General features: G+C 47.6%; 1 protein-coding gene across 2 annotated transcripts in view; it reads left to right on the forward strand.

Moving 5' to 3' along the window:
- Window positions 1–25607, forward strand: part of pde10a (phosphodiesterase 10A) — a 1307205-nt gene that overhangs the window by 685715 nt on the left and 595883 nt on the right. For both annotated transcript variants that reach the window (XM_072507750.1, XM_072507751.1), the window contains 3 exons: window positions 4330–4381; window positions 14963–15105; window positions 18357–18449. In XM_072507750.1, coding sequence (XP_072363851.1) covers window positions 4330–4381; window positions 14963–15105; window positions 18357–18449 — 288 coding nt within the window. The remainder of the gene's footprint in view (window positions 1–4329; window positions 4382–14962; window positions 15106–18356; window positions 18450–25607) is intronic.

The raw sequence follows: 25607 nt of genomic DNA on the forward strand, positions 1-25607 counted from the left end.
GCCTGTCAACTAACATTACCTCTGGAGGTGTGTGCCTCTGCGCTGCTGGAGGGTGGGGTTGATGGCCTTGACGCGATGATGGTGGCACCTCGGAGCTCTCCGCCGAGGTGTTGTCTTGGGAAGCAGGAGAGCGGCCTACGCCAGATAGGCCAGCACCGCTACATTGCGATCCAGCGGGAGAATGGACATGTGGTCAGTGGAAAGGAAGGATCATCATTCTGGCATGAATAACTCACGTTGACAGGTTACTGGCTGGGGGCCAGTGGATACTCACCTCTGCGGCACAGGCCAATCTCAACATCAGTGACCGATTTGTCTTCGGCCATCCCTCATCGGGAGCAGGACGCTGAAGTCCAGCACCCCGCCGCCCGCCAGGGCCCTCTCCCGTCTGCTGTGGGCTAATTTTCCTGCAGGGACACAGAGGGGGCATCGTGAACCGCACACTTCATGCATCAGGACAGGCATGATGGGGGCAGGGAGGGCACCTTTGCTGGTCATGGGTGGGGTGTGCTAGTGGATGCCTGGGAGTGCTCGGTCACATGGTGGTGGTATTGTGCTGGGGTACGGGGAGGCAGGCGTGGGGTCATTGGGGGGCCCATGGGGTTAGTAGGCGAGACCAGTGGCAGGGGACCGATGCCAGCTCACCCATGCTGCTCGGTGGAGGTTGGGTACTGGGTGGAGATCCGTCTTGTCACACTCCAGGTCACCATCTCTGAATCGTGGAGCTGGTCTGTGCGGTGGCATGGCTGCTCCCCCTCTTTAATGGGATGCTGTCACGAGTGTGGCCCGAGCAAATCAGCTGGCGGCACAGTCATTTGCGGCGTGAAGCGCCTGGGGCTCCATTAAGTGGCCTAATTAACGTTGGATACCAGTGACGGTCACATCGGGTCGGCTGTCGGGAAACTCGCGCCATTTCCTGCTCGCTAAAACACTTTGAACGAATTCCGTTAGCTCGCGCCTGCAATCTCTGTAAACCTTACAAGAAGGAGTCCAGAGAGATATTTTTGTTTTGGGGGTTAGATCTAAATTAGTTAAAGAGCACTCTGAACCAGACAGGTTGTAAAACCCATTTGCTTCATCAGATCAAAAACAGTGGGTGGAATTTTACCCAAAAATGACACAGGTGGAATTTCCGAACAATTGCTGAGTGCTGGATCAGGTGAGAAAAGCAGTGTGAAACTCTGTGCAATTTCAAAGTGCTGGAGCTCTTACCCTGGCAGAAAGGAGGAGGTCGTACAGTCATAGTGGTCCACAGCACCTCTGGAGGTGTGTGCTTCTGCGCTGGACAATCCCGTTTCCCAGCACTTAGCCCATAGCCATATATGCCTTGGCGTTGCAAGTGCACATCTAAATACTTCTTAAATATTATGAGGGTCTTTGCCTCCACCCCCCTTTCAGGTGTTCCAGACACCCATCACCCTCTGGGTGAAAAAGCTTTTGCTCACATCCCCTCTAAACCTCCTGCCCCTTTCTTTAAATCTATTCCCCTTCACCAAAGGGGAATTTCTTTTTCTACTTTATCGATGCCCCTCATAATTTTATTCATTTCAATCATGTCCCCTCCTCAGTCTCCTCTGCTCCAAGAAAAACAACCCAGTTTATCCAATCTCATTGCTAAAACTCTCCAGCCCAGGCAACATCCTGGTAAATCTGCCCCTTTCAAGTGCTATCACATCCCTTCTGTAATGTGGATTCTCGTGTGTCCAGTCCATCACACAAACCTGCCTCCCATCCATTGATTCCATCTACACCTCTCGCTGCCTGGGGAAAGCGGGCAGCATTATCAAAGATCCCTCCCACCCGGCTTACTCATTCATCCAACTTCTTCCATCGGGCAGGAGATACAGAAGTCTGAGAACACGCACGAACAGACTCAAAAACAGCTTCTTCCCCACTGTTACCAGACTCCTAAACGACCCTCTTATGGACTGACCTCATTAACACTATACCCCTGTATGCTTCACCCGATGCCGGTGTTACTAGTTACATTGTGTACCTTATTATTTATTTTCTTTTATTTCCTTTTCTTTTCATGTACTTAATGATCTGTTGAACTGCTCGCAGAAAAATACTTTTCACTGTACCTCGGTACACGTGACAATAAACAAAATCCATCCAATTGCATGTAATACTCTGTGGCCTAACCAATGTTTTATACAGTTCCTGCGTAACCTCCATGCTCTTAAATTCTATGCCTTAGCTAATAAAGGCAGATATACCGTATGCCTTCTTAACCACTGTATCCACTTGCTCTGCTACCTTAAGGGACCAGTGTACATGTACACCAAGGTCCTTCTGATCCTTGGTGCTTCCCAGGGTCTTGCCGTTTATCATGTATTCCCTTGCCTTGTTTGTCCTGCCTAAGTGCATCACCTCACATTTATCCAGATTGAATTCCATTTGCCACTGACCAGCCCGTCTGTATCCTCCTGAAATCTAAGACTATCCTCCTCACGATATACCACCCCACAAATTTTCGTATCATCATTGGACTTACTGATTAACCCTCCAACATTCATATCTAAATCATTCCTATAAACCACAAACAGCAAAGGCCCTGACCATGATCCCTGCGGGACGCCACTGGACACAGGCTTCCAGTCAGAAAAACACCCCTTAACCATCACCCTCTTCTTTCTGCCACTCAGCCAATTCTGGATCCAATTTGCTAAATTTCCTTGAATCCCTTCGCTATCAGTTTCCCATCTGGGACCTTATCAAAAGCCTTGCTGAAGTCCAAGTAGACAACATCAAATGTATTTCCTTCATCTGCACACCCGGCCACCTCTTCTAAAAATTCAATCAAGTTGGTCAGACATGACTGGCCCTTAACAAAATCATGCTGACTTGATTAATCCCTGCCTCTCCAAATGCAGATTAATTCTGTCTCTCGGAATTGCTTACAATAGTTTCCCCACCACTGAGGTTAGACTGACTGGCCTGTAGTTCCCTGCTTTATCCCTTCCTCCCTTCTTGAATAATTGCACCACATTGGCTACCCTCCAGTCCTCCAGCACCTCTCCAGTGATCGTCATCTTCTTGCAGCATTGCACCCCAGTCCTCTTGTGGAAGGTTCTGGCAGTGACCACTGCTGCCACCGTCTCCAAGGCGGGGTTCATGATCTTGCTAGAGGGTCTCCTACCAGCCTGAGCGTAGATTGTTCTCCCTCCCTCCTCCACGGCATCCAACATTCTGGTTAGGAAATCGAGGCGCTGGCTCCTTCGTTGCTATCTTCCTGGCTTCAATGAGAGCAAGTGCTGCGGCACCATTTAAATGCAATGCTCCTTGATTAAAGTGCTCAGATGATCCCCGGTCCAGGCGAATCAGATGCTTTGTGCCATAGGCGCAGCGTTTTTCACGTGGGGAAAAGTTTTAGTGCCTAAAAATTGTGGTCCAGGTTGCGCCGGCAGGGCCAGTGGGATTCACACCGTCTTTGACGCCGAAAGTGACACTTAGCCATATTTTGGGGAAATTACATTCTTTAAATGTTAACGGTCCTTAACCAATGATAACAAAACCAGCATGCCAAGAATGTGGGCCACCAGATAGATTAGTTGGTTGGCATAATCAGTACGTGTTGCCAGGAAACCTCTGGTTATATCGAAGGCCCCATCGTAGAAAATTTGAGAAGCACTGCCTCTGTCTCGTTTAAAAATGGTTGAGAAATGCAAACTGCCATGTGGCCACTTGAATCCGGTCTGTTGAGTCAGAAATGATATTGCGATTTACATCTGCTATCTGCACCAATTAGCTGATAAGGAGAATTTAGTGGCCACAGAGGAGTCCAAAATGAGAAACGTAAAGAAACTTATTTTATTACTCAGTAAACTATATACAGTACACTTCAGGTTCCAGCTGGGACTATTCCTATTCTGCTCCCATCTGGGCCGCCTTTTATGCTGGAGTCAATTTACTCCGTTGATGGATCCGCCCCTCAGCGGGGAAGCTCATATTCCATGAGGCTCACGGAGAGGCAAATTGGTCCGTCCCCGTAGGTCTCATGCAGGTTATAACAGAGAGGTAAGTCAAAGAAATTAGAAATGATTGATCAGAGGTATCTCGCACTTTATCTCACATGAGACTTTAAATGTTGCACAATCTACAAAGATTATTTCAAGTAGATTAGATATGACAAGAAGGATCCCTTAAAGTGTTGAAACTGATTTGTTTTCTTACAAATGGCATATGAGGTTGTAATCCTGGTAACATTTTGTTCATTCCATTCAGAGCAGATCCTTTCCATCAAAAGAACAAAAGTTAGCACAAAGAACTCAAAAAACAATCTGGTGTAGACGTCCCTACTTCAATCCATTTTTTCTTTTCTTGCAGAACCTACTTTGATAACATACTGGCAATAGATTCCCTACTTGAACACATTATGGTAAGTACCTGACAATGTTTTATCCAGAGACTCCTGGAAGAATCCAAATATAAGGAAGAGATATTTGATTTTGATGAAAATTGATGGAATAAAGTATGGTTCACTGTTTCTGCTTGTAATTGCTTGAGTCAATCACACACATTTGGCATAAAAAATAGTCTGACAACATCTGTGGAAGGAAAAACAGATGCCCAAATTTTCATCACGACAGAGAGCCTCTCCATCATGACAAAAATAGCAGAATGGCCAAAAACCTAAATCCTGCCCCCAAAGATGGCAATTCCCATTTGCACAGGGACAAAATTGCGGGTGGGGGGGTCGTATTTCATGCATGTGCATTTTACAGGCAACTATCCATTTAAGTCATTAGCTGCTTCCACTCAAGTGGGATTTTGATGGCCTTTGAATGTGAATCCTGAAATGTGTAGATTAGATCGGGTAAGAGCAGGTTTAAACTTTCTGGATTCATTTTGATAGCCATGGTACCCGTTGAAGATAAGGTACCCCCTATGCATCTGGTCCCAGGACATGTTTTGGGGGGAGATAATAAGATGCCTTCTGGTGGAGACCTGGTGCCCTTTGGATTTGTTAAAATTAAGCATATTTGTATGGAAATAGGTTCTAAACTCATTGCTGTTTCACAAAGAATTAAAGTACAGGACTTATAAGTGCTTGCCAGCTCCATTTGACAAGTGTTTTTGAAACTGGCTCATTGAAACTATCAAAACTGTTAAAAGGCCCAATCAAAAATGTCAAGAGGAGCTGTCAAAAGTGTCAAATGGATCTCTCAAAAGCACCTGACAAATAGAACTGGCAAGTCACCCTTATGTCCTGCCCTTTAATTCTTTGAAAACGTGTCTATCGAGTAAAGAAAAGATGCTGGATTCTCCGCTGGCGGGATTCTCCATTGCGCAACTACTCCCGGGGATTTCCCTATGGCATGAGACTGCCTACAATGGGAAACCCCATAGGCCGACTGGCGGACGGAGAATCCCACTGCCAGCGGGAGCGCACCGCACCAGAATACTGGGGCGGCGGGGCAGAGAATCCCGCCCAAGGTTTGCTATTTTGGTCTGTCTGTTGACATAAGGCTGAGGACTTCATTATTGGATAACTGCTGCCTGACTGATTTCATAATCATCCATTATCACAACAGAGTGCCTACCATTTCACAGTTTAATTGACAGCTACATGTGGTTATAGACTCTTTGAAATGGGGCAATGAATTCCAATGCTTGTTTATTATAGAGGAGAGTACACTTGAATGAAATATTTGTCAATGTAAGGCTTTATTTAGTTGAAGGAATATAAATGTACTGAATGGGGTTTTTATTAATGAGAATATTTTTTCAATATAGTGAAGCCTGCAATAGACGCTGATAAAGTTATCTTTGCATGGGTTCTGATGTCTGCCAATGGTGGATACTGGGTGAGATGACAAAATAGGTAAGGACAAAGAATAGTGGGTGGGAAGCATAGGTTTTCATGAATTGGCAATAAGTTGACATGGGGGCTATCAAGGGTGCTGAATGGGCCATTGGTTGCCATGGAGGGTGTGAGGAACCATGGGGCAGTAGGTGGAGTAGCATAGGTTGGAATAGGGGGTACAAGGGTCTATGGGAGTGAGTGAAGTTGCATAAATCACAAGAGAGGGTCTGACTGATTTTGGGGGGTGGTGGTGTAGCATAGGTTGGCATGGAGAGTATAAGAAGTTATGGGGGGATGGTCTAGGGCATGAAGTGGAATGGTTGGCATGGAGAAACATGAGGAATGTGTGGAGAGGATGTTGAGATGGATGAGGACTGGAGGGGTGTTTCATGTTTTAATATTTTTTTAAATTGTGGACACAGTGCCAGACCCCTGAGGCAGGCTTTCTGCCTAGTTCGCCTCTGCACCTGGCAGCCTCCCAGTTCTTTGAGTCCAGCCTTCCATGCCCAATCCCGACTGAAAAACTGACATCCAGGCAACCCAGGGATGAAAGTCCAAGCCAGAGTTAACATTTTGAGTTGAACATTTATTTTTCTGCAATGGAGTCATATTCAACTCAAAGACTCATATTTGACTCAAAACCTTAACTGTTTCTCTCTCCACAGATGCTGCTATACCTACTGAGTGTTATAGTCTTTTGTTTTTACACCAGATTTCCAGTGTCTGCAATATTTTTCTTTTAAATAGGTATTTGGCATTTTGCTATGAGGGTGACAGATGATTAATACTCCGGCACACTGTTGTCGTTGCTCTTGTTAATGTTTTCCCTCTATGAGATGCATTGCACAGGCATCAATATCAAAATCTCAAGTGCGTTTTTACATATGATTACAATTGGAGATTTCCTGGAAAAATAATTGTGGATGTGGAAATAATAATCTTTATTACTGTCACAAGTAGGCTTACATTAACACTGCAATGAAGTTACTGTGAAAATCCCTGAGTCGCCACACTATGGTGTCTGTTCGGGTACACAGAGGGAGAATTCAGAATGTCCAATTCACCTAACAAGCACCAGCTCTTCTTGAGCTCTTTTGAATCTCCAGCTCTTTTAAATCTCCGGCTCCACTCTCGCTCTTCTTCTATCCTTTAGAACTTGGCTGGCTCGGTCAGTCGTGCTACTGCAAACTGGACATTGATGTCCCCAGCCTGAATACATTCTGTCCCCTTGCCAACCTAAATCCTTCTTTCAGTCAGTGTTTAATATAGAAGTATACTGATTCATCAGCTAAGGGGGCGGGGGGGCTAAATCAGCAGGTTTCCTTGCCTATATTTGAGCTGATGCCATGAGACCTCATGGGGTCTGGAGTCAATGTTGAGGACTCCCAGGGTAGCTCTACCCAACTGTATACCACTTTGTTGCCACCTGTCAGTTCTGTCTCTCCTGTCGGTGTGACAGAACATACCCACAGATGCTGATGGTGTTGTCTGGTGCCCGGAAATCCACAATGGAGAATGGTACAACATGTCTTCTATTGTGTACCAATGCTTCGAGGTCACATTCCTCCAACGTCTCAAACTCATTCCCACTGTAGTCGATCAGCATTCTTGGTCAGGTTACGACTTTCGGCGGCAGTCAGAGGCCATGCAAATCATCCAGACTGAGTAGGTTTCCCTTCGCTCCCATATCGAGTTTGCATTTTATCAGTGTGTCGTTTAGCATCACTGAAATAGTCCATCTGTTTTCAACGGTATCAGCTTGATTAGTACTGTTGTTCCAACTAGTCATTAAAACTTCTTCCTCTTTGTGTTCGGACTCATCATGTCATTGGTTGAGATTAGATCAATGAAAAATAATTCATCAAGGGTCATCTCACCAACTGCATTGATTAACCCCATTTGGTCCATTGTAGGACGCAAAAAACATAGTTTCACAAAATGATTTATACGATCACCTGGAACATACTTTTTCATATGTTGGACATTGCCGTGGGCCATGACGATTGCCACATTTCTGGCATAAGATGGTGGCTCCTGTCGGCTGTTTAAAATGTCCGCCCGCACTGAGACCACATTTCTTATTGACCTGCGTCATGGTGCTGATGGTGCTGGCATCCTCTTCCATGTTGCCGCCAAAATATTTCAGAGTGCATTTACTGATTTGCTGTGCAGCCAACTCACTCTCATGACAAATCTTAATCGCATTTTCCAATTTCAGGTCTTCCTCCCATAACAACCCTTCACAGACCTTATCATTCAATATGCCAAATACTATTTGATCACGTATCATCGATGATTTTAGATCGCTAAAATTGCAGGACTGGGCCTTCAGCCTCAAGTCAGTTACAAAACTATCGAAAGATTCGCCTGGTTTCTGGGTATGCATACAAAAAATATATCTATCAAATGTTTCACTTTTTTTCGGAGAGCAATGCTGATTGAAGTACTTTGTCACCTCATCATATCTCTTGCTCTCCTCTTCGCTATCAAAAGTATTATAGGTTTCAAATGCTTGTTGACCTGCCATCATGAGCAGCAATGCAATTCCCCTTTCATCAGGCTATGCCTGCAGGCCAAGGGCTGAGACATAGAGTTTAAATTGCTGTTTGAAAACGCGCCAGTTTTCGTCTACATTACAATAGACTTGAAGCTGGTGGGGTGACTTTAAACTATCCATCTCGAATTTCAACGTCATTTGGTGCGCTGAGTCGCCAATGGCTATAGTCACCAGGTCGGTGGAAGAATCTTCTCTTTTTCGTTCTTCGGCCGGTTTCATTGTGTCTTTTCTGCTGTTACCTTCAACTCTTCAACACTCCTGGTATCATGTTGTATTCTATGACTTTGTCTTTGCAATGATTCATACAGAACTGCTGGTGACTTAACTAGATTGATGCTTTATTGATTTACACTTGGTAAGGTAACAATCAGAATGCTATACAGACTAAGTTACTGATTGAGCTACCTTCGACTCTCCTGGAGCTACCCTTATGTGCGACTGCCCTGGTGTATGCCTTACAACCTTCTGGCGAGAGCCGGATATCACATGACTGATGTCTGATGCCACCTGCTGGTTGGCGGTCACATTGCTAAGTGCGTACAGTATTATTCACAACATATCACCACATGTATGACCTTCTCAATGTTCCCATCGATGCCAGCCCACCAGACATAACCAAAGGCCAGCATCTTCATCTTAGAGGAGCCCGGTGACCACTGTGTAGGTCCTTCAGCAGGGATTCCTTTTTTTTAAACAATTTTATTGAGGTATTTTTTGGCATTGTAAACAGTTACAGATTACAGAAATATGCAAACATCAACGAAAAACCAAACCATAATGCACATAACCGCTCCTCTCCCATAGACATTACCCGCCTATTTATCCCTCCTACTGTACTCTAATCTCCCCCCCCCCACAAAATAGCAACACAGTAACACAGTACCCGTATATCACCCACCCAAAACAAACATCAAAACCATAGACATTAAAAAAAACCAACCAACATCTTTAATCCCCATTGCTTACCGGCCACCTTTCTGTTACAATGAAGGCTCCAGCACACCCAGAGAACACGACGAAAGGTACGAACAACAGCAGAAAAAAGAACATACGAGAGGGGATCCCCTCCCCCGCCCCACACCCTCCGTAGGCAAAAGCTGCCCAAAAATACAACACATGGCACCTTTAAAGCAGTAAACAGTCGACCGTCAGTCCAGGCACAGTAGGCATCCCCCCAAACGATAACTCTCGGACCCTAGCTTGCGTCCGTGGGTCCTTTTTTCGGGACCAGCCCCTGATCCCTCGCGAAGTCCATCGCTTCTTTGGGCTCGGAGAAGTAGTGGTGTTGGCCCTGATGCGTGAACCAAAGACGAGCCGGGAAGAGCAGACCAAACTTCACGTGCTTTTTAAATAACACCTCCTTAACTTGTTTAAAGGCTGCTCGACGCCTGGCCACCTCCTGGCTTAGGTCCTGATAAATGCAAAGAACACTGTTATTCCACGTGCTGCTCTTAGTGCTCTTTGCCCAATGCAACACCCGCTCCTTCTCCACAAACCTGTGGAACCTGATCACCATCGGATGGGGGGGACCCCCCGGATGCACCTGTCTCGCCTGTACTCTGTGTGCCCCCTCCAGCTCCAGCGGTCGCGGAAAGGCGTCAGCCCCCATCAGATGCATCAACAGGTCAGCCACAAACGCTGTGGCATCTACTCCCTCAGCCTCCTCCAGGGGGGCCGATGATCCTGCTCCTCCACCGCCTCCCCCAGCTCCTTAACCTTTTCGTCCTGGGCATCCAGTCTCTGGTTCAGCTGATCCACTGCCTTCTGAAGTGGGTCCAAGTTATCCCGCTTCAACGATTCAAAACTGCTTTTTATCGCCTGCAGCATGTTTCCCAGCGCTTGCTGGATCGCCTTGTCCGAGGTCCATAGGTCCGCCATCTTTGCTCCCGGGTCAGCTTCCCCTGCACCTTGCCTTTGTCCCTTCCTCTCCCCTTTTCGCTGCTTTCTGCTCTCTCGCGGTTCCATGCACCTCCATGGCCATCTTTCCAGCGCTCCGCAGTCCCGCAAAACCGGGGAACCAGGTCCTCAAATCCCGCCAGATTGAGAGCCACAGAATGTGCGGCTCACTCACTCATCGCCGCCACCGGAAGTCTCTCAGCAGGGATTCCTGACCTGTAATGCATTGTCTACACGAGCTCGCCACAATATAACACCATCCTCCACATTGAACTCCGAGAGCTTCTGGGCAAAAGGCTATTGGGCTGCAGGAGGGGTCCACTGCATTCAGCCGCTCAAAAGCATGTGGCGGAGGTTCGTCAGTCTCGGATCCTGCTGCATCCATGCTTGCATCTAAGCAGCCAACACTGGCAAAGTAGGAAATTTGCAAGCACTTAATCCGCCATTGGTGGGGTTGGGGAATTCATGGGCAATGGTAGACTAAGAGCATCGGCACGGGCAATCTGCATACCCGGGTGGTGTTGGAACAAATATTCATACGTGGTGAGTAGAAGCTCCTAATGCTGAATTTTGGCTGATGCAATAGATGAGATTCCCTTATCGTCCCTAAAACGGCTGACAGGGACTTGTGGTCAGTCACAATAGAGAGGTGCCTCTCATAAACTTATTAGTTGAATTTCTTGATTCCAAGTATTACCGCCAAGCACTTCTTCCCGATTTGAGCCTGTCGTCTCTCAGCGTCTGCCAAGGTCCTTGAGGCAGAAGCGATGGGGCATTCCATGCCATCGTCCCATCTGTGGGCCAGCACCGCCCCAATGCCATAGGGGGAGACATCGCATGCTAGGCTTAGTGACCGAGCTGGATCATTGTGAGTGAGGAGCTATGTGGACGACAGACGCTCTTTCACCCCGGTGAATGCTTTGTCTTGCGAGGCACCCCAGGACCACTTCTGGTCCTTCTTCAACCGTATGCAGAGTGGAACCAAAAAGGTGGCCAGGTTGGCAATTAACTTTCCAAAATAATTTACCAGGCCTAGAAACGACCGGGTTCAGTGGTGTTCTTCGGGGTCGGGGCCAAAACCTTGTCCTCCACTGGGTGTAGACCATCCCTATCCACTCTGTATTCTAAGTAAGTCATCGTTCTAGTGTGGAACACATAATTTCTCCTCATTAGCCGGGCGCCCACTTGGGAAAACCACCGAAGCACTTCTTGGAGGTTGTCCATTCGCTCCTTCTCCATGGTGTCTGTGATGAGCAAGGAAGGTCACTTTCAGCAGACCCTGCAGGATACTTTCTATTACACGCTGGAAAATCGACGGGGCAAATGAGACCCCAAGCAGGAGGCGTGTGTATTCAAATAACCCTCTGTGGATGTTTCTGGTCGCAAATTTTCTGGAGGCTGGATCTAGCTCCATCTTTAAATAGGCATGCCACTTGTCAAGCTTTGTAAAAGAATATCCTCCAGCTAGTTTTGGGGACAAGTTTCCAATCTGGACATCGGGTACCGGTCCAGGGGTAAAGCTCTGTTTACCTTGAGCCTGTAATCCCACGGAGTCGGACAGATTTGTTGGGTTTCATTATTGGCACCACAGGTGCGGCCCATTCTGCAAATTGTACAGGGCATATAATCCCCAAATCCTTCAGGCGCTGGAGCTCCATGTCAACCATGGCAATGAGTAGGGGACGAGGCCTCGCCCTAAATGACCAGGGCTGAGCATCAGGATCCACGTAGATACGGGCCTTGGCGCCTTTTATCCTGCCCAGACCCTCCTGGAACAGGTGGGGTATTTGCCCAGTATGTCATACAGATTCCCGGTGCCTCTCCGAAAGACTTATTGCCATTTGAAACGGAATACTCGCAACCGGTCATGCCCCAGAAAATTGGGTCCCGGTCCCCGTACCACAACCAAGGAAAGCCGGACCAACTGTTGCCCATGTGTTACTGGAGTCATGGTGGTCCCAACAGTGCTCAATGGCTCGCTAGTATCGGTTGCAAACCTCACCCTGGTGTCGTGCAACATCAGCGGCATGATCACTCCGCAAAGTCATCGAAACACCTGATGATTCGCATTGAAGACAGCAGCTCCAATGTTCATTTCCATCACTACAGGATGACCATTTACTTGCAATGTGACCCTGATCGGTGCTACCTTCGAGGCTGTGAAGCAGTTCAACTGCATCAAACAGTCCTTCCCATCTGGGGGTCATGTGCAAGGCCCTAGCTCATGGTGGTGTCAGTGACTGCCTTGGACAGAGTTCTTTGCGCTGAATCTGGTGGCTCTGGCCATCACATGTCCTCTGACCACACATTTGGCATTGTTGCCAGCTCTCACCTTTGCCCTCGGTCCCACAGGTCATCGGTGGTTCCCGGCTTGACCCGGTTGTGGAATTGCCTCAGGGGTTGCCCTTTGGGAGGTGATCTGGTCTGACTGGCATTGCCCTGTGACGCAATGGGAGTTCGAAATGGAGGACGGGCCGAACTATGGACACCATAGACCCTACAGCTTTTGCACCCCTTACTCTGAGTGCTCACGGGACAGTGACAGCTTGATGGTCCATTTTAAATCTACGGTGGGCTCCGCCAACATCTTCCTCTGAGTGACCATGTTGTTTATCCCACAAACCGGCATATCCCTCAACATTTCAGAGAGGGATGGCCCGAACTTGCAATGCTCTACCAGTTGTCTAAAGCGGGTCAAGAAGCCAGTGACCGATTCACCTGGAGACCGAACCGCTGTGTTAAACCTATACCTCTGCGTGATAATAGAAGATTTGGGGTCATAATGTTCTGGTACCAACGAGACCAGCTTGTCAAATGATTTGGAGTCTGCTGCGGCGGGTAAGTGAGTCTTTAGAATACAAAAGTCAGGGCTCCGCAGCAGTCATGAGGATGACTTTCTGATGGTCTTTCCCCCAAAATCCATTAGCCTGGAACAAGAACGTCATGTATTCAGCATACTGACTCTGGTTTTCCGGGCCTGCATTGAAGGCTTCTAGCTTACCGAACAGTGGCATCTTGAACTTTTATGTCCACAGGTTCTGGGATCGTAATCATCCGGGGTGGCTGGGCAGTTCCACTAGCGAGTCTTGAGCCTCCTTTATCCTCGTCGCCAGTTTAGTAACTGAGGAAGCCAGTGGCTTCCAGAACAAGGATTTATTGAACTACAGCCAATACTCTGCCCACGTCAGTAACTCTCTCCCAATCCAATCCTTGTTGGGGCAACCAACAGCTCGCGGCCCTGCTTGGGCCGACTTTATATGTAGGTCTAACTAGCTCCATCTGGAAAGCTTATACTCCACGAGTCCCACGGGGAGATTGGCAATGGTTTCCCTGTGGTCCTCGTTGGGGTTATGCCAACCACCAATATTAATAGCAACAACAACACAGAAGAACAAAAGCAAAGTACTGCGGATGCTGGAAATCTGAAATAAAAACAGAAAATACTGGAAAAACTCAACTGGTCTGATCTGGCAACATCTGTGGAGAAAGAAACAAGAGTTAATGCTTCAAGTCCATACGACGTCAGAGCTTCCTGGTCACATGCTGCTTTACATCCTGGTTCTGCGATGACATATGCAAGTTATTTGCATATTCCCTTAAAGTGATATTACAATATTCCCAACATCAACACAGCCGTTGATTTATTTTATTTTGTTACCGTGGGCCAGAATTCCGCTACCAAGGCAGGTAGCGCAAGTCGGGAAATTTCCAAACGCCGCAGACCCGCTTCGATATAAAGGGCAATTTTCGCCCCAGGATTGAGCTGTGGGTCTGGACTCCCATCCCTGGAGACAGACAGCCGCTGAAGCGGGCGAGTGCTGGGATGAACTTACTAGGAACCTATCACAGTTGCTTCGGCCCCCTCTCCCCCTCACCACCCATCCACTACAATGCTTCCTCCATGCCTCCTCACACCCGCATGTCACCTCATATCTCATGCTTCCAATCCCCCTCCGTGCCACCTCATATCCTCATGCAATCTCCATAATCACTCATCTAGTATCTACAATGGGCATACCCAGGAGCCATGTGGAGTTGAAATTCAATTAAACTTCTAACAATCTAACAGAGCTTTCACACACATACACTTGATACAGAAAAAAACTCATTCATGAAGCTCATTGAATCCCTTCAAGTGGTCAAGCTGTTATAAAAACATCTCTATTCAGTCACCATATCAGAGACAGTTAATCCTTTAGAATCCATTGTAATAACAGCCCTTGAGAAATATCAAAACTGAAGACTACTATGACTGCCGGAATATTGTGAAAGTTTATTCTAAGTTACACAAGATGGCGCGAGAATCAATGCACTCCTAGTTCTTTTTTAATTTTAAAGGGCTGGAGATTTAAATAGCTTCAGATCGTGACACTTAAACAGGCCTCATCTTTCAAGAATGTTTATGTCTCCAGCAAAAATAGGTAACTCCGACAGTGCAGGTTGAGGTCCTCGTATCAGTAAAAATGGATCCTTTTAAATTATTTTCAAAAGACTCGACAGATTCATGTTTCATTCCTGTGCAATTCATGCCTTGTTCCTTTTCCCTAGCGGTGAAAAATGTATTAGCAAGAAATGGGAGTAGGACTTCCAGGTCCGTGCCTAGCTCACCATTTTTAAAGGTCTCCAGAATTAACCCAACTTTGCAAAAATTCAACCTGATGTTTATCTGTTATTGATTATCTTTTAAAATTATTTTCCAGATAAATGCAAAAAATTTGGTGAATGCAGATCGCTGTGCATTCTTTCAGGTTGACCACAGCAAGCAGGAGTTGTATTCAGACGTGTTTGACATTGGCGAAGAGAAGGAAGGAAAACCAGTCTTCAGGAAAACCAAAGAAATTAGGTACCAGGTTGCAGCACTATCAGCACTCAGCATAACCTAGACTTTCCATTGCAAAATTACAAAAATAAGGAAAAAAGTTAAATGTAATAGTGATAGTTTTGTCCTAATTCATATCTCTGTTATCTAATTGACAGTTGACTTTGCTGCAGTTTTGTACTAATAAGGAACACTGCTTTGTGTTTTGCTGTGTGATAGTACAACATTAATGCTGACTATGTGGGTGGGATTTTCCCAAAATTGCACAGAGTGATGGATCAGGCGAGAAAAGCTATGTGAAACTCACTAACTTCACAGATGCCAATTCTTGCCTGATTAAACAGCACTCTGTGTAATTTCAAAGTGCTGGCAAAGATCACACAGTCAGCTGGAGTGGCGGGGCATTTCAAAATAACATTAAAGACCTCTCTCACAGAGACCGAGATACCTGCAAGATCAGGTCCCCCCCCGACGGTCAAGGGGAACACCCGTCACCCCTGCCTCAACACCATGCAAGCATTGGGGTGACCTGGCATTGGCCCCTGGCACTTCCAAGTTTGGGCACTCAGGGCACTTCCCAGCCATGTCCCTGACCACGCGGGGGCTAAACTCATTTCTGTTCCCCCGGAACATAGGAATTAGGAGCAGAAGTAGGCAATTCTGACCTTGGAGCCTGCTCCACCATGCAATCAGATCAGGCTGATCTCTTCCTAGTCTCAAAGCCACCTCCGCACCTGTTCGCCATATCCCATTCACCCATTTTTCATCAGAAATATATCTACCTCCTCATGAAACCATTTAATGACTCGGACTCCACCACACTATGGGCCAACGAGTTCCACAAATTCACCACTCTCTGCGAGACGTAGTGCCTCCTCATCTCAGTTTTAAATCTACCGCCTCTCAACCTATATTTGTCACCTCTTGCTCTAAATTGCCCCACAAGGCAAAACATTTGGTCTACATTTACTTTATCAATCCCTTTTAGTATTTTTTATACCTCAATCAGATCCCCTCTCATCTTTTTAAACTTCAGCGAGTTTCAGCCCAATCTGCTAGCCTATCTATATCCGTCTGTAAAATCTGTATCTGCTCTTCGCTGCCTGCTTTCCCACTTATTTTAGTATCATCCGCAAATTTTGCTATGTTACACTCTGTCCCTGCATGCAGGTCATTTATACAGAGTGTAAACAGTTAAGGTCAGAGGACTAAACCCGGTGACACCCCGCAAGTTACAGTTTGCCAGCTAGAGAAGGACCCATTTAACCCGACCCTCTACTTTCTGTCAGGCAGCCAATCGTAAATCCAATCTAGTATTCTACCCCCATCATCCTGCGATCTCACCTTCTGGATCAATCTATTATGCGGCATCTTGTCAAACACTTCTGGAAGTCTAGATATACCACATCCACAGATTCCCCGTTATCCCTTGCTGGTTACTTCCTCAAAGAACTCAAGCAAATTTGTCAACCATGGCTTACCCGTCATAAAACCATGATGACAATGGTGGATTGTGCTTTGTCTTTCCAAATGTTCAGTCATCTCCTCCTTAATGATTGATTCCAGCAACGTCCACACCACAGAGGTCAAGCTAACCGGTCCCATTAGTTTATTCACTACCTTCTCCCTAGTAATGGTATTGCACTAAGTTCCTCTGCATTAACTGCAGTTCTTGGAAAATCTTTTATTATACCCTACCTTGAAGACAGAGGCAAAATATTGGTTCAGTGCCTCCGCCATCTCGGTGTTCCCCATTCTTACTTCACCAGTATCGTCCTCTAAAGGGCCAACATTTACTTTAGCTATTCTCTTCCTCTTTATATACTTATAGAAACTCTTGGTATCAGTGTTTTATGTTTTCTGCTTGTTTCCTTTTGTCGTTCATCTTAGCTTTTTTGATTCTATTTTTAGTAGCTTTTTGCTGACCCCTAAAGTTCTCCCAATCCTCTAGCTTACCACTAGCTTTTGCAGTATGGTATGCCCTAGTTTTTGCCTTTATGTCCTCCTTGACTTGTGACTTTCAGCGTGAACACCACGCTTTTGAAACCAGTAGTGATTTGCGTCAGCATGACGTCTTGCCGCCAAGGGGTGAGGATATAATTTGGGTAGACACTGGCGTAAAGCCTTTAAAATGAAAAACAAACTAGGATGCAGCTGTCAGAGCAACAATGGAAAACGCACACTTCTAGAATGCATTAATTCATACGCCATCTTGTATGACTTAGAATAAGCCTTTCCCATCTCTTCCAACAATTGCTGGGCGTGAATCTGATCACATCACCAGCCGAGGGCGAGGAAGATCTCAAATGAAGATCTCGCCTGCGCAAACTTCATTATCATCCGCTCACTCGAGATTTAGTGACTCTAACAGGATTGGCACCTGCATTGAGCGGGCCCTCAAAATTCTGCCCAGTGTGTCTACAATTCCATTACCTTCTGTTTTAAGAGTATCCATACATTCAAGTAATTAATTAACCATTAACGCAGCAGTGAAACGTTTATTGAGTCCAGGTGCTAAGCATTTGCATATAACAATTGCATGTTCTGTATTTTAACTTCCAGAGGACATTGAACAAGATGGGTGTAATTCTCTCAAAAAATTTCCAAGTGTGGTCTCCAGCAGGAAAAGATGTGCGATTCCCGCCGAGTGGTTCGGTGTAATCCAGGTCACAATGCACCCGCACTTAGAACTTATTTTGTAGGTTAGGGCGAACTGTGCCCTGAGTGAGGGGAATGGGACCTGAAGGCACTGACACGTCCGGCTCCTCATAGATCGGGGTGCCATTTTTAAACAACTCCCCAATCTCAGACTAAAGCTCCTGCCCCCCTTCTCACTGACAAAGACTCCCCCCAATTGCCGGCATGAGTATTTAAATATGCTAATCTGGTCACACCCTCGCCGGCTGGAGCGGGCCAGGAGGATCAGAAACTGTTTGGTACCCAAGCGCAAAACCTGTTTAAAACCTCTCCCAGAATTCTCCCGACATAGCAGGATTTGCACCAGGCACATTGCGGCTTGAGAATTGCCCCTGATGTATTTCTTTCCATTCAGTCGGCAGGAACTGATGCCAAAGCTTCAAAATATCCTGAAGCATTTGTGAGGCAGGTTATGAATGTTGTTATCCTTTGTAATGTAGCTTTGTATACTAAACTAAAATACTTCCTGTTTTTCAATTTCTTTCAGAGTTATTCAAACAATTGACATTTGCTAATTCATTGCTGTGTCTTCTAAATACAGAATAAAAATCTCAAACTCAGTCTTTTCTGCTGTTTAGGTTTTCTATTGACAAAGGAATTGCTGGGCAGGTGGCACGAACAGGAGAAGTCTTGAATATTCCTGATGCCTATGCAGATCCACGTTTCAACAGGTAATGCGTGTGCAAAGCACCTTGCATGGTTACTTCAATGTGTGGCCTGATGTTTGGGACCAGATGCAGGGTATTCTGACAGCACAGTCAACTGAATTATGAGTCACCACAATGTGGTGTTGGGTGCTCTGAGGTACAGACGAACCAACACGGTTGCGATTGGTACAACGCAGTTTTATTCCAACTAGTTATTTACACATCTGACTTGGTACTCAGCATGTGGTGACTGTGTGAGTGTCTTGTTAATGAGGTCCTGGCCTTGTCCTGTCTCCAAATGGACTGACTAGGAGGTGTCGTGTTTCTTGTCTTATACTGTGTCTGCTCTTGTCTGTGATTGGCTGTCATGTTATGTGTGCTAATTGGTCTGTTGGTCTGTCTGTCATGATGTATGTGTTGTGATGTGTGTTTGAATATCATGACATCCCCCCTTTTTTACAAGATTATGTGCCTACGTGGTTATATGTGTCCTGAGTGCAGCTAAAGGTGTCTGTGCGTGATATTTACAGCATAACTATATACGTAACTATGGCGTAACTATATACAAGCGGCGATGTCAGGTGTGACATGCTAACGAGGTTGTACCATAACAAAAGAAGAAGAACGTTGAAATTTGGACCGATCAAACGAGGCCTGGAACGATAAAACAGTGACATGTTACAATACAGTAGTTGCTAAAATTTGACGTGTGAACAGTCTCATAAGTCCAGTCTAGTAGGTGGGCGATGAATTCGGGTTGACCGCCTCAAGGGTGGGTCGAGAACCACCGGCTGAGGTGCGAGCCTGGCCACGGGCGGCGACAGAAGGGGCATGGTATATGGCAGCTCCACAAAGTCGCTATCAGGAACCAGTGGAGGACACGGCGTCTGTGTATGGTCCCGTTGCGAGCGTGGAAGTAGGCGAAGGGCTCAGCGATTGCGCCTACGCACTGATCCATCCAGCATGCGTACCAGGAACGAGCGGGGAGCCACGCGTCGGAGAACTTCGGCAGGTGCTGACCAGCCACTAGCTGGTAGGTGAATGCGGACGTTGTCTCCAGGGGCCAGGGAGGGAAGATCAGTTGCCCTTGTGTCGTGCGATCTCTTCTGGCGATCGCGCTGCAGTTGCATCCTATGCAGTACCGGAGCATGTTCTATTGTTGGTGGCAGGATGGAAGGCACAGTGGTTCTGAGGGCGCGACCCATCAGCAGCTGTGCTGGCGAGAGACCCGTGGCTAGTGGGGCCGAGCGATAGGCCAGCAGGGCGAGGTAGAAGTCCGATCCGGCAGCAGCAGCCTTGCAGAGGAGCCGCTTGGCAATGTGAACGCCCTTCTCCGCCTTTCCATTGGACTGGGGATGCAGAGGGCTGGACGTCACGTGTGTGAAGCCATACGAGGCCGCAAAGGACGACCATTCATGGCTGGCAAAACAGGGCCCATTGTCCGATATGACAGTCATCGGAATGCCGTGGCGAGCAAAGGTGTCTTTGCAGGCCCTGATGAAAGCAGACAACATCAGATCGTGCAGGCGTATGACTTCTGGTTAATTGGAGAAGTCGTCAACTATGATGACATAGTCCATGCCAAGCGCGTGAAATAGGTCGACACCCACCTTCGCCCAGGGGGACGTCACCAGCTCATGGGGCAGAAGCGTCTCAGGAGGTTGCGCCGGCTGAAACCTTTGGCAGGTTGTACAGTTGATCACCATGTTGGCAATATCGTCACTGATGCCCGGCCAGTATACCGCCTCTCGGGCCCTCCGTCTGCACTTCTCGACCCCCAAGTGGCCTTCGTGTATTTGATCGAGAACCAGCTTGTGCATGCTGTGCGGAATCACAATCCAGTCCAGCTTCAGAAGGATCCCATCAATGATGGCTAGGTCGTCTCGTACATTATAGAACTGCGGGCACTGCCCTTTGAGCCATCCTCCCGCCATATGGCGCATCACTCGCTGTAAAAGGGGGTCGGCCGCTGTCTCTCGGCGGATGCGGGCCAGACTGGAGTCGTCAGCCGGCAGATTTGCCGCTGTCAAGGCCATCTGTGCCTCGACCTGACATACGAACCCCTCCGCATCTGGCGGCGTACTCACTGCTCTGGATAGGGCATCCGCCACGATGAGGTCCTTCCCTGGAGTGTAGACCAGTTGGAAGTCGTACCTCCTGAGTTTAAGTAGGATGTGCTGGAGGCGAGGGGTCATGTCGTTCAGGTCCTTGTTTATTATGCTGACCAGGGGGCGGTGGTCAGTTTCGACCGTAAACCGTGGAAGACCATAGACGTAATCGTGGAACTTGTCTAAACCGGTTAGCAAGCCCAGGCATTCTTTTTCGATTTGCGCGTAGCGCTGCTCTGTGGGGGTCATGGCCCGCGACGCATAGGCAACCGGGGCCCATGACGACGTGTCATCCCTCTGCAGGAGCACTGCTCCAATGCCGGATTGGCTGGCATCAGTTGAGATTTTGGTGGGACGAGACGTGTCGAAGAACGCCAACACTGGTGCCGTGGTGAGTTTGCGTTTGAGCTCCTCCCATTCCAGCTGGTGTGTGTGTTGCCACTGGAACTCTGTAGATTTTTTGACGAGGTGGCGCAGAGTCGTTGTGTGGGAGGCAAGGTTGGGAATGAATTTCCCTAGGAAGTTGACCATGCCAAGGAAGCGTAGGACAGCCTTCTTGTTGGCCGGCTGCGGCATGGCTGTGATGACACTCACCTTGTCTGCATCCGGACGGACCCCTGACCGGGAGATATGGTCCCCCAGGAACTTCAATTCGGTCTGGCCAAAGGCGCACTTGGCTCGGTTGAGGCGCAGGCCGTTTTCCCGTATGCGGGCAAAAACGCGTTGGAGACGATGTATGTGCTCCTGCGGTGTAGTGGACCAGATGATGACATCGTCCACATATACACGCGCACCCCTTCGATGCCTTCCATCATCTGCTCCATGATTCTGTGGAAGACCTCGGATGCCGAGTTGATGCCAAATGGCATCCGGTTGTAGCAGAATCTGCCGAAAGGGGTGTTGAAGGTACATAGCGTTCGGCTGGATGGGTCCAGTTGGATCTACCAAAATCCTTTAGAAGCATCCAGTTTCGTGAATATCTTCGCTTGGGCCATTTCACTGGTGATCGCCTCCCGTTTGGGTATGGGATAATGTTCCCGCATAATGTTATTATTGAGGTCTTTGGGGTCTATACAGATGCGGAGCTCGTCAGAGGGCTTCTTGACACACACCATGGAGCTGACCCATGGCGTGGGCTCCGTGACTCTGGATAGGGCCCCTTGGTCCTGGAGATCCTGCAGCTGCAGCTTGAGGCGGTCTTTAGGTGGCACAGGAACCCTGCAAGGTGCGTGAACGACCGGGATGGCGTCCGGTTTGAGGCGAATTCGGTAGGTGTATGGCAGTGTTCCCATGCCTTCGAATGCCTCCTGGTTGTGGGCGAGGAGCGATTGGAGCTGTGCGTTGAACTCTGCATCCGGGAAGTCAGACGTGCCGTCTGGAGAGAAAGAGAGAATTTGTTGCACAAGGTGGAGAGCCTTACATGCTTGTGCGCCCAGCAGGGAGTCCTTCGATGAGCCGACTATCTCGAACGAGAGTGTGGCCGTGTGTGTTTTGTGTGTCACCTGGAGCTGGCAGGATCCCATGGCCGGGATAACGTTCCCGTTGTAGTCGGCCATCTTGCACCGGTATGGCTGGATTGGTGGTCTGACCTTCATGGCATAGAATGCTGACCATGCTATAAGGTTGGCGGAGGCGCCAGTGTCCAGGCGGAAAGTGATCGGCGATCGGTTGACCGTCAGGGTGGCACTCCATTCATCGGCCGGATTGATGGTGTTGACCCGGTTCACATCAATGACCGCAACCCGGAAGGCGTCTTGGTCATCTGTGTCGTCGGTTTGGATGTCGTGATGTGGAGGTTGGATGGTCCGCACGTGTCTGCGAGGTTGTCGGAGATGTGGAAGATCCACAGGTTGAGCCACTCGACAGTAGGCAGCGTAGTGGCCCATCTTGCCACAGCGTAGGCATTGTCGGGTTTTTGCAGGACATTGCCCTTTTAAATGTGCAGCTCCACAGTTGCCGGACGTCATGGCGTTCGTTACGCCACTGCGCATGCGCAGTTCGGTCTTGCGTCGGGTGCGCCTGCGCAGCACGTCCCTCAGTGTTGCCGTAGGTTTTGGCGCGCACAAACGTGGGAGGCCTCAAAAAGCGCGCGAAAGGGCCGCCCTCGTCCGGGCCGCGGGCCGGGAGAAACTCGATTGCCTGGATGCGTTCGGCCTCGTGGGCGGCCTGGCTTGCCGATTCGATCGCTTGGGACCCCTCCGTGCCGATTCGGTCGCCTGAAATTGGGCATAGCGGCTGGTCGCATTTTCATGCAGGACACAGGCTTCAACTGCAGATGCTAAGGTCAGGCCTTTAATTTTTAGAAGCTGCTGCCGTAGGCCACTGGAGGGAACGCCAAAAACGATCTGGTCCCGGATCATGGACTCTGAGGTGGTGCCGTAACCGCAGGACTGCGCGAGTATGCGGAGGTGCGTCAGGAAGGACTGAAAGAGCTCATCCTTACCTTGTAGGCGCTGCTGAAAGATAAACCTCTCAAAGCTTTCATTGACCTCAACGTTGAAGTGCTGGTCGAGCTTGAGGAGGACCGTGTCATATTTAGATTTGTTCTCGCCTTCCGCGAACACCAAGGAGTTGTATACATCGATGGCGTGCTGACCTGCGGTAGTGAGGAGCATGCCAATCTTTGTTTCGTCCGAGGCGCCCTGTTTTTCGTTGGCTCGCATGAACAGTTCGAATCGCTGCTTGAAGAGCTTCCAATTGGTGCCCAGGTTCCCAGCGACTTGCAACGGCTGCGGTTTGTTGTGGGTGTCCATGGCTCAGGATGGCAGATTTGCCGGTAAGTATCGATTCACTCACTGGTACCATGTGGTGTTGGGTGCTCTGAGGTACAGACGAACCAACACGGTTGCGATTGGTACAACGCAGTTTTATTCCAACTAGTTATTTACACATCTGACTTGGTACTCAGCACGTGGTGACTGTGTGAGTGTCTTGTTAATGAGGTCCTGGCCTTGTCCTGTCTCCAGATGGACTGACTAGGAGGTGTCGTGTTTCTTGTCTTATACTGTGTCTGCTCTTGTTTGTGATTGGCTGTCGTGTTATGTGTGCTAATTGGTCTGTTGGTCTGTCTATCATGATGTGTGTGTTGTGATGTGTGTTTGAATATCATGACACACAATACATTTTCTTAGAAGTATAGCACCATCAAAGTGTTATTGGCCTTGATCAAATCTCTATGCAAGACTATCTTTAGATCCATCTTTAACAGGTTTGTCCCCCACAGAGAACACACCTACATTCTGGGAGCTCAGCTCACTAAATCTGGTGGGTAGGCTTGACCACCAGATTTGTGAGACATGAAATGTTTTTTGTTTCCTTTTTGGAGGTCTTGAAAAGTGACTATGTGAACCTCTTTGCACCTCTTAATTTTAAGCAGTTGTATTTATGTTTTTCCCATTCAGAAGTTCAGAATATTCTTTCATATATTCACTCTTCGCGGGCAGCTAACGTATTTGATATGAGTGTTATTGGGACTTGCTGTTCTGTCTTTTTAAAGTTTGATTTGTAAAGGTGAGTCTGACAGTTCAGTGGATCTAAAATTGTAGTTTTTAACCTAAAAAAACTCACCCGTTACCTCAAACCTTTGCATATTTAATTCTCCCAAGACCGTCATAGCAGCAATATCAGAAACAATTCAACTCCACGCCTTTTCGGGCAAAGAGATAGGTTTTAAGGAACATCTTAAAGAAGAAGAGAGAGGTAGAGCGGACAAAATATTTAGGGAGGAAATTACAGCCCAGACTGCTGACTATTCTCTCTAATGGTGAGACAAAAGAAATAGGTGATGGATGAGTCTGGAATTGGGGGGGGACATTGTTCTAAGGACTTTGTAGGGCTGGTGTAGGTCACAGAGAAGAGCAGCTTGCAAGGCCATGGAGGAATTCAAACATAAGGGTGAGCATTTTAAATTTAATGTGTCATTGAACTGGGTGCCAGTCAGTGAGGGCTGGGGTGATGGGTGAATTAGGAAAGCAACAGCAGAGTTTTGGATGAGCTGTAAGTTATAGACGGTGAAAGGCTGGCCAGGTGACCATTGAAGTGGTGAATTAAAGCAAGGATGATGGTTTCAGCAATAGATGAGCGGCAGGAGGTGGGGGGGAAGGCTTGGAGGTGAAAGTAAGTGATCTTGGTGATAGAAATCATACGGAAGGACATTCGGGCACATAAGGGTTTTCTGGGTAGTTTATTCCGCAGTATGATCACACCCTAGAGGAAACCACAGGTGCAACAAGGTGAGGATGTTACTATCAGTCAACAGAGTTGAAGGAACCAAGGGGAGATAAAAGAGGATGGCATGCAGACTGCAACCCTGATCAACCTGGACTGTGTGTTTGCTTCCTTTTGAGGGTAAGGGGAAAGACTGCAGGAGGTCAACCATAATTCTGATCCAAGCACCCATTGGTCAGGAGGATATCCAAAGGTAAAGGACCAAGCCGGAAACATGAAGATTCAGTCATTAGGGTTTTTGTTGGCATCCTCTTCGACCACAAGCAAGAGGCCAGAAGAGTCTGTTGTTGCCTACCTGGTGTCAGAGTAAGGGATATCCTGATGCAATGAAAAGTAATTAGGAGAGAGAGAGTTGGAGATCCAATTTGTTGGACGAAAGATCGATGAAAGAACAAGAAGGAGGTCCTGCTGAGGAAGAGATAGGGGATAAATTAAAAGTCAGGACCTTGAGGGAGATTAATACCTAAAACACCTGAAAATTAGCAAATGAAGAAAGGTACCACGTTGTTCAAGGATTTGTGTGGGAACGAGGGTTTCATAGCATACTGACACAGGAAGGAGCTGTATCACTGGTTGGATTTACCTGGACCAGAATTGGGACCAAGATCATAGCTGAAAGTCAAACAGAGCTGTTGAAAGGACATTAAACCAATAAAGAGCAGGAGCAAGGGGGAGGCCAGAGGGAAGTATGCCTCAAAGAAAAAGAAAAATAGCTGAAAGATGAAAAAAGGAATGACAGTGAAGTTCTGGTCACCAGTATGGTTAAAGGTACAGCTAAAATCATTAAAAAGGTACGATAAGTTAAATTGGGTATTAAAAATAACCTCAGGGCATAAAGACAGGACCA

Source organism: Scyliorhinus torazame, chromosome 1 (assembly GCF_047496885.1).
Source record: "Scyliorhinus torazame isolate Kashiwa2021f chromosome 1, sScyTor2.1, whole genome shotgun sequence".
NCBI classification, from domain to species: Eukaryota; Metazoa; Chordata; class Chondrichthyes; order Carcharhiniformes; family Scyliorhinidae; genus Scyliorhinus; species Scyliorhinus torazame.